This window comes from Crocodylus siamensis, chromosome 3 (assembly GCF_052110815.1).
Source record: "Crocodylus siamensis isolate JL-2025a chromosome 3, ASM5211081v1, whole genome shotgun sequence".
In the NCBI taxonomy this organism is placed as follows: Eukaryota; Metazoa; Chordata; order Crocodylia; family Crocodylidae; genus Crocodylus; species Crocodylus siamensis.
Window position 1 is genome coordinate 108,108,295 of NC_143397.1, and position 17,220 is coordinate 108,125,514.

The 17,220-nt window shown below is 40.4% G+C and overlaps 1 protein-coding gene across 5 annotated transcripts in view; it reads left to right on the forward strand.

Moving 5' to 3' along the window:
- The window catches only part of NRG1 (neuregulin 1), a 260,030-nt gene that overhangs the window by 201,958 nt on the left and 40,852 nt on the right, over positions 1 to 17,220 (forward strand). For all 5 annotated transcript variants that reach the window (XM_090038933.1, XM_090038935.1, XM_090038934.1 and 2 more), the window contains one exon: positions 9,424 to 9,553. In XM_090038933.1, coding sequence (XP_089895059.1) covers positions 9,424 to 9,553 — 130 coding nt within the window. The remainder of the gene's footprint in view (positions 1 to 9,423; positions 9,554 to 17,220) is intronic.

A 17,220-nucleotide genomic window follows, 5' to 3' on the forward strand; every position in this document is an offset into this window, starting at 1 on the left:
ACTGCTTCTTCAGGTAAAATGTGCTTTGTTTTGTTTTTTTAACATCTGCAAGCACTACTGTATTGAATCTGTAATACAGAAATCACTGCAGGAGTAGTGAAAAAGCTTGGCCAGCTGAAGCACACTGTTGGGCTCAGCTGCCTGTTTTATGAGGTGCTTCACAACCTTATTTCAGTTTAATACAGTGGTTAGGATTGGGCTTTTTAAAAAACTGAATATAGCCTATAAAACAGGTGAGTCACATGATTTGCAAAACTTTTCACTCATGGGAGGCATAAAGCACAAATCTGAGTTAAAAATAGGAGTTTATAATCAATAGCAAGAACATAAATAGTGCACTTATGTGCTCACTGCCTCAGTGAGTTTCATTACGCACTGATTCTGCAGTCAGATCCATGTGGGTAGGCCTTTGCAATATTGGGAGGTAAGCAGGGGTAAGAGTTTGCCACCAGAAACCTAGGCACAGTACAAGTCCTTATCAATATGTTTGTCATGCTACTTTATGGTTATACGAAACAATCCAAAGCAGATTTGTAAATGTGTTTAGAACTGAAAAATGTATTTACTGTAGACTAAATTGTACTTCAGAAAAAATTATGATGATGTTGTTCGTGGTTTGATGACATCCAGAGGTTCCTACCAGGACCAGAGCATTGTACTGCTGGGCCCTGAGGCCAAATAAAGAACTAAAAATGTTTGCTGCCTGGTTTGCTAGCTTAAAACCAAAACAGGTTATTAGTGAGCTCTGTACTGACATAGGTCCTGAGAGGCATACTTCAAAATAGGTCTCATAGCATCTTGAGGGGTGTCAGGCCATTTCCTATTGGGTAAGCATCCTAATTACAGTAACATCCTTCCAGCTGGCTTTTACTGATTGCTTTATGGCAGACAACAGAAAGGCGAAAGGTGGAATAATCAAGGGAAAGAAGACATGTTTGTTGGCAAAAGCAGTACCTCTTCATCAGGCTTTAGCCCACCAGCAGTGCAGCAGTGTGTAAAGGTGCCTCCACCCAGTCATATGGCACTTCTTCAGCAAATCAATAACAAAGGACAGCATCCTCCAGCCTGTCAGTCTCCCATCTTTTGCTGCCATTAAATATAGACAAGCTTAGCTTGCAAGTCCAAAGATTTGGGATGCAGTTTCACAGCCCAGCTTCTACTTCCAGTTTCTATATAAACTGAAGATATAGGCCCACATTCAGCAGGAAATATTTTCTAATCCATGGATTTTGGAGGACAGAATCAAGAGGGGAGAAGACTATTTGTGTTCAAAAGGACAAAGCCAAGAGACCTAAAACAGTCTTGCATGGACTATACAATGAAGGAGAAATTTCCCAATTCCAGCAGATCCAGGTGCAGTCATGAGACAGCTCCCAGCTTATATTCAATACCTGCCCTCAACATTTCCAGGCAATAAAAAATATGCAGTACACATCACACTATTGCTTCCATTTGGATGACCTGTAGTAGGGCTCTTTGGGATTCACCCACCACTGGTGGCTCTGTTTTCTCCATTAGCTCTGTTATTTGTTTTATATTGTCCATCTGTTTCTCTGTGTATCATCAGAAACCTTTCACCCAGACCATCCAGCCTTTTTTTGTGTTGGCTGCCCATACAGAGTAAAAGGTGACAAAATGTTATACCACTGTGCTTACAACATTCACCAAGGACTGTTTCCTTTGCATAGGGGCCAACTAGGATTACTCAGTCAAACTGCAGCATTTTCCTGGGGTGAACAGGAATTAACTTGTAAGATATGGTATCATTAAGTATGCTAGGAAAGATGCTGGTATTTGCCTTCAAGGCTTCCCATCAGCATGTGTAATCCACATGAATATGCACTGTATCCGTCTGAGTCATAAGTACCTGCCTTCCAGCTGCACTAAGAAGAGTGTAACACCACCCTGTTTCTAGAATAATATTACTCAAATGAGCATCTGTCATCAATAGTCTGTGCAGATGGAGTTTGTTATGCAGGTAGAAATGTAGGCGTGGGTTTTGTAATGAACTTTCTTTTCAAGGATTGGCCAGGTTTCATGATGCAAATCTGCCCAGTCTGATAGATTTTAGTCAATGTTCTTGAATTAAGTGCTCAGTCCCTAGTTCACTGAAACAGAATGTTTTCTTCATTTATCCATTATCTGTTTTCTTTCTCATCTCCTTAGGTCTGCTTTAACCTTCTCCAGAAGGTGAATGGGGAGGACTTCTGAATGATAGTCACTGTGTTAAGCTTTGCCCCTTCTCTTCAACCTGTTTTTGGGGGTTGTGTGGCTTGCTTTTAATTTGCACACAAACCCCTTTCCTGACGGTGTGAAGAGGCCTTAAAATAAGTATATATTATATGTGCACCCATCCTGACATTCCTTAATGTTGTCAGAACCATGCAAAGAGGCTCCTTTCTATGGTCTGTATGAGAAACCATTTTCATCAGATGGATTGTAGACTTTGGCTGTTCGCACGAGGCCCATTCATCTTGTGAATTTCTATCCTAGTATAATATTTACATTGGCTTCCTGACTACAGAGGCTTTTCATGAATAGGTTATGGCTTTGTAAGTCATCTGAGCCACAGACTCTATGAACAATTTACTGGGCCAGTCACAAAGTTCAGCCGTAGTGGTGTGTTCTCCAGCTTGGGGTAGAATTAAGCTTTTGAGAAATGTTTTCTATGATGGCAATGGCATTTGACCCTTTATCTGTCATAAACTTAATTAAATCCTTATAGGCTTTCAGACCCACCCTCCAGTTCCTGACATTTTCTTTGTCCCAGGTAATAAGGCAATTATCAATTCAACTAGGGTTTTCCTTTGGCATGCATATTTTTACACCCTGCTTTCCTTACCCTTGCTTTTACTAAATGTGTTTTTCTTTCGTGCCTCTTTTCAAACTCACCTTAGTTTTCCTCTCTGCACCATGTATCTCAACATCATTTTCTGTTTGGCTGATCAACTCTCCCGTGGCTGGATTGAGGGAGAGAGGATTAAGCCCCTTTTCAGTACAGTTTCATTCTTCTACTGCCTTCTGACCACCTGGAAGTGAAGAGTAACAACAACTTCAGGTGTACAGAGTGTCCCTCATCTACAATCCCAGTCTTAAGCAGCTCTCTCTGTCTCGCCAAGTTACATATTTCTCCAAGCCTCTAACTTCCTTTGTGTTGTATGCAGTCATAAAAGAGCAGTCACGCTCATGTCTCATCTAATGTTTTGAAATGCTAATCACACTTCCTTAAAAACAGCCTCTAAATTGTCTCCCTGCATCTTTCCCTATCTCAAAAGTCAATGGAACAGAAATGTTCCTAGTCAGACTGCATACGTCGTCTCTTGACCCTCCACAGTGAGCCCAGATGCTGTGCAGATCCCGCCAGAAGGCTGCTGCCAACTGGGTCAGTCTGTAGGTCTATCAGGAAGGAAGTGATCTGGCATGGTGAATTGAGGAATTTGTCTTTGTTTTTGCTTTTCTTCTCTCAGTTTGTATTCTTGAAGGGAAGTCACTGCTGACTCCATGTCATGTAGTGGAGCAAGACACTCTGCATTGGTTCAACAAGAGTTTACATACTCTCAATCTTTCCTGAAGTTTGTATCTCCCAGACCCAGTGGTTTCCTGTTTCCTTCAAGTTGGCCCTGATCTCTAAAGAGATAGTGCCACAGTAGTAAAATATTATCTGACAGCCATAGAGTTATTCCCTGACTGGGAATACAAATGATTCTGGCTCCTGAAGGCAAAGCAAGCTCTTCACGTGATCTTTCTATACAAATTTACACAAAAAAGGAGGCAGAAAAATATGTAGCCATAGTAGCGGGCCAGTTAACATAGGTTCTCAACTACACAACATCACCAAAACAATGCATGGCAACCTAAACATCCAAACTTGTCCACCATGAGACCCTAAAAACAATATTTTAAAATCTCAGCATGGTGTTTTAAGTTTCCTTTTGCATTAACACCATGCATTAACATTTTTACAGTTTCCTTTTTTAAAAGCATTAAACACATGAAACCTGGAATATATCCATGCTGGAGAAACTGAAAGAAAAACTGAGATACTGGAGAAACTGGAAATCACCTAAGGCCGAATTTTCCAAAAGACTTGGCCTCATCCTAAAACTGCTTCCACTAAAATTGATCTGACTTTAATGAAAATCTCTATCCAGAATGTATTTTAGTTCATACAGGGAGCTCTACATAGCAACTCTTGTGAATATATTTCTTCAGAGCACTATACAAACATAAATGAAGCTTCATAACGAAGATGTTAGGCAGGTAATTAAAATTATTGACTCTGTTTTATGCAAGGGTTATTACAAGATGCTCAGTGAAGGATTCAAATGTAGTCAGTACTTCCTAAACTGAGTCATTAGAAGATGAGAAGGATTAAATGGCCTATCCAAAGACATGAGGTATGTGGGGGTATCTTCTCACAATGTATCGTCTCAAGAGTTGTAGCTCTTCCCAGCTCTGTCTCTGTTTTCTCAGCAAAGTGAATTATAGCTATATCACACATATTAGTGACAGTTATTCACAAAAACCTGTGAGACTGAGTGATTTTCTCCCTGGAGTCATTTTTTTCACTAAAGAAGATAAGGGTGTCCATTTACCATATGGCAAGAAATCACATTCCTGACTTATAAACTGCCTTCAGGTAGAATGCTGTTTCTTCCTCTTCTCCAAGGCAGCCACTTCATTTACTGTTGACATCTTACCTGTTACCTTGTGTGGCTGAGAGTATATCCTCTGATATTACTCCAACATCTCTAGAAACTAGATTAATATAGGCACAGGTGGCGTTTGTGCTTAGATGGCACAACTTTCCCCAAGCGCTGAAAACAGAGAGGCTCTTGGTGGTAGCAAACTGATTCATAGATGCTCTTATAGGATTATTGTATCCTACAGCTACTGCTATTGTGTTATTTGCTTCAGTTTTATTTTCAAAAGACAGAGTGAAATAATCTCAGCTAGTATGCTTTTCCATATTCCAAGACACAAAGGGGTCAGAGATCTTTCAGGTAAGCCAAAACTTGCAATGACTCAGCAATGACTGAGTATAGTGAAACAGTGCTAAGCCTTAATTAAATCAGAGGGAGGAGTAAAAATAATTTGGAAAGAGTGGTTATTAGATGAGTCTTCAACTTCCATGTTTTTGAGAGTAATGCTATCTAGTATCCTCTCTGTTCCTCTCCATGTGCTAGTCATCCCCCTCATCCTGGAAGGGACCATACTTCAATGTCATGTAAATATATATATGAGTTAGTGAGAATGTTGTGTAATTCAGGCTACATTCATTTACTTAGTAAGAAAAATATTGTTATTTTAAAGTACCTGCATGTGCCAGTGTTTTCAAATTGCTTTACAAATTGTGATGTACCCTTTAGCAAGTTGTGATGATGCATAAGAGAAAGTTGGAACACAGTAATGCTGATATGCGAATCTTTCTACGTCTGATGACCATTTAACATGCACTTACAAAATTGCAGAAAAGAAATAAGGTAAAAATTTTGGTTCGATAAATTAATGCAGAAAATACGTAGTCCTCCCCTATACTATGCATTACCAAGGCAACCCACTCTGAATTTGCTGTTGGATAACTCAATGTCTGAAGGTCCTGTGCGTGTGCCTCCCCCCCACCCCCAACTTTGAGTTACAGAAAGCAAGCACTCTGGGCTAGTTACAGATTGAGTGAAATCTGCACTGATGACCACCTGCTCCTGAACACAGCATTTCTTCTGCTGCATGGGTTGAAGTGAAATTTAACACCAGTTATAGTGTTTCTTAAATTTAATTTGTAAAAAGGGCAAACAGTATGTAGACCAAATACGGTTTTACCCACTCATGCATCTTCTGCAAAGAAAAGCAAAACTCACTCATTTAGGAACCTTTTTTTCTTAATCTTTTCTTTTCACTGCAGTTATAAACACAAGGCACATTGGGACTGCAGGACTAGTCTATCAGTAATGCATAACAAATATTTAAGATTTATAGGACAGTTTTGAACATATAATGCCAAATTCAGGAAGGGGGAGGGGGGAGAGTTGAGAGCTCCTGGCAAATGTTTGTAAAGCCCTTATATCATAGGATTTTTTTTTTGAGAACTACCCTTTCTTTCTCTCCGTAGCAGTTGGTTCAGATCAACTGCTGCCACCCAGAGCTCAGTTTACATCAGCTGGGAATTAATTGCTACTTTGAAATTCCACAATGATCAGTTTTGATCTAGCTGCTACTTACGAAAAAAGTGCTACACCAGATGACCAATGCAATTATAGAAAGCTATAGACTCGCTGTCTACAACTATCTTTATTCTTCAGTTTAGACAAGAGCATTCCATTAGTCTTCATGGGAGCAGTTGCCTCTGTTGGCAGGCACTCAGGTGGACAAGATAGTTTTTACCCCTAAATAAATGCATTAGCTTTCAGAACCGTCTTCAAAACAATAGTCTTATTTGCAGGAAGAAATATTTTAAAGAACAGAAAGGCAGTTATTAGGTAGTCATGATCTATAGGTAGGGCTTTATTCAGAGGAGAGAGCTAAGCTTACCTTTAGTTATACCTCCAAGGCTTCTTAATATGTCAGCATCACCTATTAAGACTCTTCCTCTGTTAAATCTACACATCACAAAGACAAGATTCAGTTCCACCTATTGGGTGTCCAGGTGAGCTTAAACACCTAAGTGTGATTCTATTTCAGTCTTATCAAGTTCCTGAAAATTCATTAATGCATCTACTTATGTAACGCATCATCATTTGACCCTTAAGACTGAGTCACAAAGAAACAGTGAGGAGAGGGACCCACCCATCTTTTCCCATTAGCTGTTTCCAGGGACTGGAGCAGAGTGGAAAAGAATCACACATGGTCATCTAAATCCAGTTACCTGCCTAATCGGTGGAATAGGACCTGGCCTGGAATGTGTGACTCAGTAAAACCAGGCATATATCATACTCCCCTACAAGGCTGACCACCTGCCTTGTCCTTGCTAGGTTAAATAGTCCAGTTTAACTCACATTAGCCAAAACGTTAGCCAGTCCTTTTGAAACAGGACATTTTTCCTAGTTTAGCCCTTACCTGCACTTACTCAGATGTGCTTGGTATTAACTCATGCCCTATGGGGCCAGAGGAAAAGAGGGTACTGTCACCAGGCATCTAATAGTTAATTACTTGTATTTCATTAGCGCTAAGAGACCCTAATCAGAACTGGGCCCCAGTACAGCACAATGCAGCAAGTGAGTATAACTAGCATTCAGAAGAAAGCAAGGCATGGAAAACAATAAAAGGAATGTATATTGTATAAATGGGTCAAATCTATGCACAGCGAGCTGTGGGTATGAAGAACTTGGAAGGGAACAGGGCAGTGGCTTCCTGGACTAGTTAAGAGAGGATGTTCCATGAATACAAAGTATCAGGGAAGAAAGCACACAAGCGCTTGCTGCAGCTCGGGGGAAGGTGTCAAATGGGTGTCTGAGGCTGGCAGTGTTGAAAGAGCAAGGAAGTAGATACTGGAGGAATGATATCAGATGATAAATACGGCCGTGTTGGACCGAGGGTGGAAATGAACTGAAATACCCTGCCCCCATCAATCCTGTCTCATTTAAACAAGGGAGTTGTGGACTTGAGCATGCTGGAAAATGGCAACTGTGATTGCATTGCACAAAGTGGGTAGTGGTATCTTAAGTAGCCAGGCTCTCCTCTGTTACAGCAATGCATGTTAGATGAACTGACAATGGAAAATGACTGAAAATCAAATGGTACTAATACAGTCTCTCAGAAAAGAGAAAACAAAATGGTCAAGTTCCATTTCTGTGGATCTGGCCTGTAGAAAAGCCTGTTTTCTTTCAAGCCTATATGCACTGCAACTGGTAGGTAATCTGCCTCTTGCTACATATAAATATTCCCTTGGCCCAAATAAAATGTTAAAAATCACTGCACCCAAATTGAGATCTGTCACTTTCTGTACCCTAATATGACTCTGATGCTCCATCCAACATAGTTTTAGTATCATCCTCTGATTGAAGAGTTCAAATGAGCAGGAATTAAGCATTTCCTCTTCCTTATTTCCTCTTCCTGATTTTCAAACAGTCATTGAGGGTACCTTCCTGTTAGAATGGTGGTTATATCAGCACATGCCTGTTATTGAAAAAGAACTTTACCAGGAATGCTTATGACACTGGAATGAATAGTGCTCCTAGATGAATATGCACAGCTGTAACTAACTTCTGTGGAATATTTGTGCGTGTGTAAAATACATATAATATAAAATAGCTCTGAGACAGAATTTATCTCTTAGCAATCATGCTGTTAACATGTGCTGAGCACTTCGATAAAATGCGTACCTGTTCTATAGCCACTTCTCATTTGTAGATTTCTTTATACAGGAAAAAACAAGTGTCATCCCTGTTTTAGAGGATGAATTGACTTGTCTAAGGTCACACAGCATATCAGAAGAACAGTTTTATTTTGTATGTTTGTGTGTGTGCGCGTGCAAGTGTGTGTAAATACAAGTGTGGGGGGTGTAATATATACATACAGCAGCATGAACTGTTCACTTGAGTATTTATGTAGCTTTTCAGGTGGGTTTTGCAGCCCATATTGAGTTCTAAGCTCCATTACTACTCTAGCTAGTTTGAAGTTACACCACACTGCAATAATTGTAGTATAGGCCCATCCCTAGTTTCATTCACCCAGACTACATCTTTTTTCTAACTGTGGTGCTGTAGGCTACTCAAAAAGGCTATAATTTATCATGAAGTACAGTGATCCCCTTTAAAAATTCTTTGGTTTCCCTGAATAAATTAATCATACTGCTCCAAGAGTTGCAAAACTCCCTATGTATTCCCCAAACTAGGTGGAATGAAATGTAGGAAATACTGCAGAGGTAATTTTGTCTAAGACAAAATTAGAAACCTGCTTAGGAAAATTATGATAGGCTTAAATTATAAAGGTTCAGAAAATGAAAGTTAACAATACTTAACTGGTTTAACTGATGGAAGAAACACTGTGGGGGCAGTCAGTCCAGGCCTGCCTTATGGTAGGTCTTATACAAAGATAGAGTACACAACAGCCACCACCCCAAATGTCCCATCACTTAAGTTCTTTCATGCAATTAAAATAATATCTCTTAAATTACCCAGTCCTTATAAATAATATGTCCTCTAGCTCTAGGAGAACTTACAGGTACTGGTGGGTTGCTATGTGTGGAATTTTTTATTCTTCTCAATTGTGTATGGATCATTAAAAAAATTATTAACCTAATTATGCTTTCAAACTGCTTTCCAGGACTCAGTGGTCATTCTGGAAGGCAGATAATTCAAAAAAATCACCACTTCTCCTCAAGCCCAGACCTCCACGTCCTCTCATTTGTACATAAATGAGTACTAAAATATAAAGACTCTTCAGGGGGGAAAATCTAACTCTTATTCTTTCTCTTCTCTCTTCCAGCCACTTCTACATCTACTACAGGGACAAGTCATCTCACAAAATGTGACATAAAACAGAAAGCCTTCTGTGTAAATGGGGGAGAATGTTACATGGTCAAAGACCTTCCCAATCCCCCAAGATACCTGTGCAGGTAAGAATTTTTTGCTTCTTTTTCTGAAGCATGAAAAGATGCATTTGCAATTAACAAATATTTCAGATATTCCTTCTGTATAGTGAATAGAAGATGCAAACAATTAATTGTGCTTATATGTTGTAGTAAAAAGAACAGATTGTTAAATATCAATGGAAACATAATTTGGAAAATGTAGTGTCACTATAAGAAATTTTGTTTCAAGGTTAGATGGCTTTTTAAAGGCACCCTAATAAGGTCAGAATAACAGGAGAAGGAGTTACTGTGGTAAATGTATAAGTCTGTAATGAGTGATGTGGATTGTTGTGTTAACTTGTCAGTTGATGCCGACATTTCATTCAGGCAAGTACATAAACAAATGCTTATATTTAAGCATGTGCTTACACACCTTCCATTCTTCATGGTCAGTTTTATTGTCACATATCTAAACTGGAACATACTGCTGCAGTAGCCCATTCTTCTGGATAAGATTCATTATTAAAAGACAGTTTCTATGATACAGATTTTCCCTGTTGTCTTAGCACGTTTTATACCTTGTACATTTGGAACTAATATTTAGCTAATAAAAGACCAGAACCCAAACCGCTATGTGTTCTGAATTCCTGCTCACTTCACTGGGAGATAAGAGTACTAGCACCTCTCAGAACTGAACCTTCAGGGAATATTTTTGTAATATTGGCATTTGCCAAACAGGCAACAGGGGCCAGTCAATAAGATATGCAATCTGGTAGAATCACATAGATTTCAAGTCTTATAAAGACTGAACATCAAAACCAAGGAATTGTAATAGGGCTTCTTTTTGCAACATAATAGACAGAAGGGCTGTGGTGGATACATTGCTTTCACATGGAAAATAGGAGAAAGAAATTGCTTCTGAAAAATAATGGCTGCATTCCATTTAAACATAAAAATGCCATGTTTTTCTTCACCTCAATTATGCATTTTTATGCATGGATTTTACCTGCAGTTAGCCAGTTTTTTTTTTCCATAAATTCCTCTGCTGGTAGAATCATGATCATTTAATTTTATACCTGTCTATAATAATTGTTAGTTATAGTAAAGTGTGTAAATAGAGTGCTAATTTTGGAGGGAGGCAACAATTTTTTACTGAAGTTACATAATCATCATAATCATCTGCAGTACACGATGAGACCATTTAATACTATGGCCCTGAGCATACACCAGCAACGTTTCCATTCCTTTACTTAATTCCCAGCTGCCATTCATTCAAAACCTGTTCCAGCAACCAGAGGCTGTGCACCTGAGCATTTAATGTTAATAGGTATTGCACTGTTGATTTTCAGTGCCACTCCTTCCTTGCTGGGCCTCAGGACAATTTTTAATGTTTCCAAGCCTATGACAGTATTTATACTTTATTGGTTTTTAATTTTACCAAAGTTACATGAATATAAGACAACTCTAAATATAAGAAATCCCTGAATAATTAATACATTATAATTTGTTATAATTTTCCGGGTATGAAATCTAATTATTTGAGGTTTGCCTTGAATTTCTCCTCCTCCCAATGCTACAGCAAGTAAAATAAATCTGGGGGGTCAAGTGGTCCCTTTGCCCTCTTTCCCCACCAACTTCCTCCCCTGTAGTCCCTTACTGTCAGCCCCTGCTCTTCATGAACACATGGAAGTGAAAAGCAAATTTGAGAACACTAACTTTGAAATAAAGTTCATCCAGAAATGATGCATTTTACCTTTTTTAAATGGCTGCAAGTTGTAACAAGCACTCCATAAACATGCTTTTAAACAGCACTTTTGTACCTACTTAGATTTTGGGGCGGGGCGGCGGGATTTTTTGTGTTCCAGGTCATATTAGACGGATCAGTTCCAAATCCTTTTGACTGAGCAAAACTCAGTCATTCAAACACAATATGTGGTGCTGCAACTGGCAAGTATCCTCCACCTGAATCTTTTCAGCCTGGGGCTTCAGATACTTCCAAATCCATTGGCAAGCATGGACAAATACTTCCAAATCTATCCATGCAGGCCCAAGCCCAGAGGCTTGGGATTCATATGCCCCCAAGTCTTGTTTGCTCTCATCCAATGGCCACAGGAGCAAGCTAAGGAGTAATCCATGAAGTAGGCATGTAGCCAAGATCCTCCCATTGGAAGCTGGGCAGTTGGAAGCTAATTACAAGACTCTCATAGGGTGTCCTGTCTGCAGTGCATTTGGACAGAGGTTTGCCCTCTGCTATACAATACTACTTAAATCCATTTGGGCTTGGGTACCAGACCAGTGCTGTGACTACATTTGATCTTATCCCCCAAGAGGACTTGCATTTTAAAGCCGTTATATTAGCCGAAAGTTCATTGGGCTGGGCCCCAGCAGAGTCAACAGCATTTCAAGCGATGGTGACCCCACAGCTCCATGTGCTAATTAGTCCCATCACTCATGACTGGAACTGGGCACTATTGTCGCCAGTCCTGGGATCCTCCAAAACTATGTGCAGATGACATGCAGGGCAATTTGGTCTGTCTCCATCTCATGGAGGATGGGGCCACACAATCAGATGCAACAGGTAAACAGGGGGAGACAGAGGAATTCTATGTGAACTGTTTAGGGCCTCATTTGTTAATGTTTGCTAGATATTTAAGTCTTGTGAAGAAACAGGAAAAATTGGAAATGGGAACGAAATCTCAGGTATGGGAATGAAGAGAACATACAAATGTATTCAGTGTAGTGACTCACCATAACCTTGGAAGGAGTTAGCACTGAGTAGGACTGAAAACAGTGGATCCTACCATGTGCCTTATTCAGATGGGCTACATTAACCTATTCTTATGGTAGGTTCCCATCATCGTCTTGGGTTTTTGGCTTCTCTGCATATTGAGGGTAGTACATTTTCCGGACTGCGCTGCTCTGTTCCCAGGGCCAAGATCACCTTGAATGGCATTGTGTAGTAAAGGGTGGAGATCTGTCTGATGCACTGTGGACAAAGTCTACTAGAGCCTCCCGATGGGAGGATTTCAGCTATATGCCCATTTTATGTAGATAGCAGATTTCTCTCTAGCTTGTTCCTGTGGCTGAGAGCAAGCAAGACTCAGGGGCATCTGAACTCCAAGACCTCTAGGCTTGGTGCTTGCATGGATTCATGCCATGGATTTGGGAGTATCTAAAGCCCTAGGCTGAAGAATCTGGGAGGGAGAATACTTGCCAGTGACAGCACCACATGGTCGTGAGCAACTGAATTCTGCTTGGCCAATAGAATTTGGAACTGATTAATCAATTTCATAGTTGGTTCCCATTGCTGAGCACTTGCTACTTTTGGCAGCAGTTTAATGATAGACTGTGTCTTTAATGAGGTTTCCTTGTATGCAAATGTAAGATGACTTTTTTTTCCTAAGGCTGACCAGGGAAAAAAACCTCATCCTCTGTTCAAGTAAATACAATATTATTTTTTATGAAGAATGATAGAACCATAGAAAATTAGGGTTGGAAGAGACCTCAGGAAGTCATCTAGTCCAACCCCATGCTCAAAGCAGGACCATCCCCAACTAGATCATCCCAGTCAAGGTTTTGTCTAGCTGGGTCTTAAAAACCTCCAAGGATGGAGAGTCCACAACCTTTCTGGGTAAGCTGTTCCAGTGCTTCACTACCCTCTTAGTGAGAAAATTCTTCCTAATATCTAACCTAAACTTGTCTTGCTGCAACTTGAGACCATTGTTCCTTGTTCTAACACCACGAAAAACAGTCTAGCTCCATCCTGTTTTGAACCCACCTTCAGGTAACTGAAGCCTGCTATTGAATCCCTTCTCAGTCTTCTCCTCTCCAAACTAAATAAGCTCAGCTCCCTCAGCCTCTTCTCATAAATCACGTGCCTGAGCCCCCACACTATTTTCATTGCCCTTGTCTGGACTCTCTCCAATTTGTCCACATCCTTTCTGTAGTGGGGGGCCCAAAACTGAACACACTACTCCAGATGTAGCCTCACTACTGCTGAATAAAGGGGAGTAATCATCCAATTTGTCTAGGTCACGCTGAATCCTAGCCCTACCCTTCTGCATATCTGTTACACCTTCCAGCTTGGTGTCATCTGCAGACTTGCTAAGGGTGCACTCTGTGCCTTGTTCCAAGTTGTTGAGGAAGACATTGAACAAAACTAGCCCCAGGACCAACCCCTGGGGCACTCCATTTGATACTGGCTGCCAATTAGACACTGAGCCATTGACATCTGAGCCTGATGCTCCAGCCAGTTTTCTATCCACCTTATACTCCATTCATCCAGCCAATACTTCCTTAGCTTGCCTGCGAGGATGTTGTGCGAGCCCATATCAAAAGCCTTGCTAAAATCAAGGTATACCACATGCACACATCTCCCCGCATCCAGAGCCAATCCTCTCATCATAGAAGGCAATCACATTGGTCAGGCATGACTTGTCCCTGGTAAATCCATGCTGTCTGTTCCTAATCACCTTCCTCTCCTCCAAGTGCTTAGAAATAGATTCCTTGAGGATCTGCTCCATGATTTTTCTAGGGACTAAGGTGAGACTGACTAGTCTGTAGTTCCCTGGATACTACTTTTTTTTCTTTCTTAAAATGAGCACTATGTGTTAGCCCTTTTCCAATCATCCGGGACATCTCCCGATCACCGTGAGTTTTCAGAGTTGATGGCCAGTGGTTCTGCAGTCACATCAGCCAACTCCCTCAGTACCCTTGCATGCATCCCATCTGGCCCCATGGACTTGTATATCTCCAGCTTTTCTAAATAGTCCCTAACCTGTTCTTTCACCACTGAGGGCTGCTCACCTCCTCCCCAAACTGTGCTGCCTGGTACAGTAGTCTGGGAGCTGACCTTGGTTGTGAAGACCAAGATAAAAAAGGCGTTGAGTACTTCAGCCTTTTCTGCATCCTTTGTCACTAGGATGCCTCCCCCATTAAGTAAGGGACCTGCACTTTCCCTGATCTTCCTCTTACTTCTGATGTACTTATAGAAACCCTTCTTGTTACCCTTCATATCCCTTGCTAGCTGCAAGTCCAGTTGCCCTCTGGCCTTCCTGTCTTCATCCCTGCATGCCCGAGCAATATTCTTATACTCCTCCCTAGTTGTCTGTCCAAGTTTCCACTTCTAAGCTTCCTTTTTGTGATTTATTTTACTGAAGAACTCCCTGCTAATCTAAGCTGGTCTTCTGCCATACTTGCTAGTCTTCCTGCACATCAGGATGGTTTGTTCCTGCACTCTCAGTAAGGCTTCTTTAAAGTACAGCCTGGACTCCTCCCTCTCAGACTGGCTTCCCAGGAGATCCTGCCCAGGAGTTGCCTGAGTGAGTCAGTCTGGTTTTCTGAAGTTCAGAGTCCTTCCTTCCTTTCCTCAGGATCCTGAATTCAATCATCTCATGGTCCCCGCTGCCCAAGTTGCCACCTACTAGTACATCCCCCACCAATTCTTCCCCATTTGTGAGCAGCAGGTCAAGAAGAGCATGGCCCCTAGTTGGCCGCTCCAGCATTTGCACCAGAAACTTGTCCCCAGCACTCTCCAGTAACTTCCTGGATTGCCTGTGCACTGCTGTATTGCCCTCCCAGCAGGTGTCAGGGTGACTGAAGTCCCCCATAAGAACCAGGGCCTGTGATCTGGAAACTTCCACTAGCTGTTTGAAGAAAGCCTCATCCACCACTTCCTCCTGGTCTGGTGGTCTGTTGCAGACTCCCACCACAACATCACCTTTGTTGCTCTCCTCTATGATCATAACCCAGAGACTTGCGACAGGCCTATCTCCGCTTCATACTGGAGATCTGAGCAATCATACAGCTCTTTTACATACAGTGCAACTCTTCCTCCTCTTCTCCCTTGCCTGTCCTTCCTGAACAGTTTGTACCCATCCATGACCATGCTCCAGTCATACGAGTTCCCACCAAGTCTCTGTTATTCCGTGACTAGTTGATTGCCCTGATTTCTCAAGAAGTATAAGAGCACATTACCTCAGGGCTTTGGTCTCCATCCCCCAGTGAACCTAGTTTAAAGCCCTTCTCACTCGGTTAGTGAGTCTGTCTGCAAAGACACTCTTCCCTCTCTTTGTCAGGTGGATCCCATCTCTTCCTAGCAAATGAATGTCCCAGACTCTCTGAAATAAAGCTAATTCTTCAACATAAATGGAAAATAGTCACTAAATCTGGAGGTTGAGTAAAAAAATGGATGTAAATATCCAGATTTCTATTTTGGGCAACCTTCTGGGCATTGCCAGAAATAGCTGGGATAGAAAATTGAGAGAGAAAATCAGAGGGCCAGATTGAGTTTTTTATACTAAGGTGATGTAAAAGGAGCCTTATTTTGAAGTCTCCATTAATTAGTAGCATTTCTGCTGTATTTCTGATAGTTACTGGCACAGAAACCACCTATACTGTAAAAAAGCAAGAGATTGGTGAAGTAAAGTGAAGTGAAGTGAAGTGATTGGAGAATGTGGAATGTCCTTTAAAATACAGAATACCTGAAGGGAAAAAATAGCATTCTTTTTTTGCTTATTTAAAAATACATTTATCTAATTTTAATTCCACTGTTAACTAAAATATCTGTCAAGTATGCATTGCCTTTCTTCTACCATGATAATAAATCTTTTAGCAAAATATATCTGTGGAAACAGAAAACTTGAAATGGGGTACTTGCTCTTCATATTTCTGCCTCAGTAACAAGTTCACATTTTTTCCATATGGTCCATCTGTTGAGAGCAAAAACAACATTTTTAAAGCATGAGCCACATCATTCTAAATCGGTTTTATCCCTAACCAAAAAACATGACTCAGATGCACAATAACCATGGAATTTTGCAAGTGATGCCTCAGGTCATCTATAAAATATTCCCTGTGAATTTGTCTCTTACTGTTGAACTCTAGAGCTATGTACTTAAAAAAGTGCTGTCCACAAAATAGATCATCTAATAATAAACACTGGGTCAGATTTTGCTATCATAGATATATATATATATGAATTTGAGTAACTTCCTATGGCTTGTTTTTTGATTCATTCTTAAAAGAATGAAATCCACAACATGCTATAACTGAAACCCGTATAGCTGTATCTAGAGCAGCATAAGCCTCATATGTTTCACGTGTGTAATTTAATTATAGTTCTGAACTAGACAGAATCATAGTAAAGTATAGAAGACTAAAAAGACTGTGTTTTTTTGATGAGATAATGAGGAAAATGTAAAAAAAAAAATGGATAGAAACCTAAGTCCCATTCTGAAAAGTGACACAAGCACTTGGAAGCCTATAGCCCAGTGATTTTCAGCAAGAATTAGATTTTGAAGCATCCATGTCTCTTCAGAATACAACATATGCCCCAAAATCATTTTTGTGCTTTTGAAAATTTTTCCCACAGCCCATTGCAAATAGCAGAGCACATGATATTTTGAGTACCTATAACACTGCTTATTTGGAGTGCCTCTTATTTGGAGAAGACTTCATTCCTTTTATTTGGAGAAATGTATTTTATAATTTTTTGAAGATTTTTTATTAAGCTGATTTTCTTACTAGGAAGCAGAATCATTTGTGTTGCCTTTACTGCTGCTGTTCTGTAGAAATGACTTTAACCTATATTTTCAGTGGTGGTAAACAGTGCTTCTTTGTAAGAAAAAGGCAATGCTAGTGTAATGGAAAGATAATAAATTGCGTATTTTTTATAATATAGCTTATTCCACATCTGTATTGTTTGCAAATGG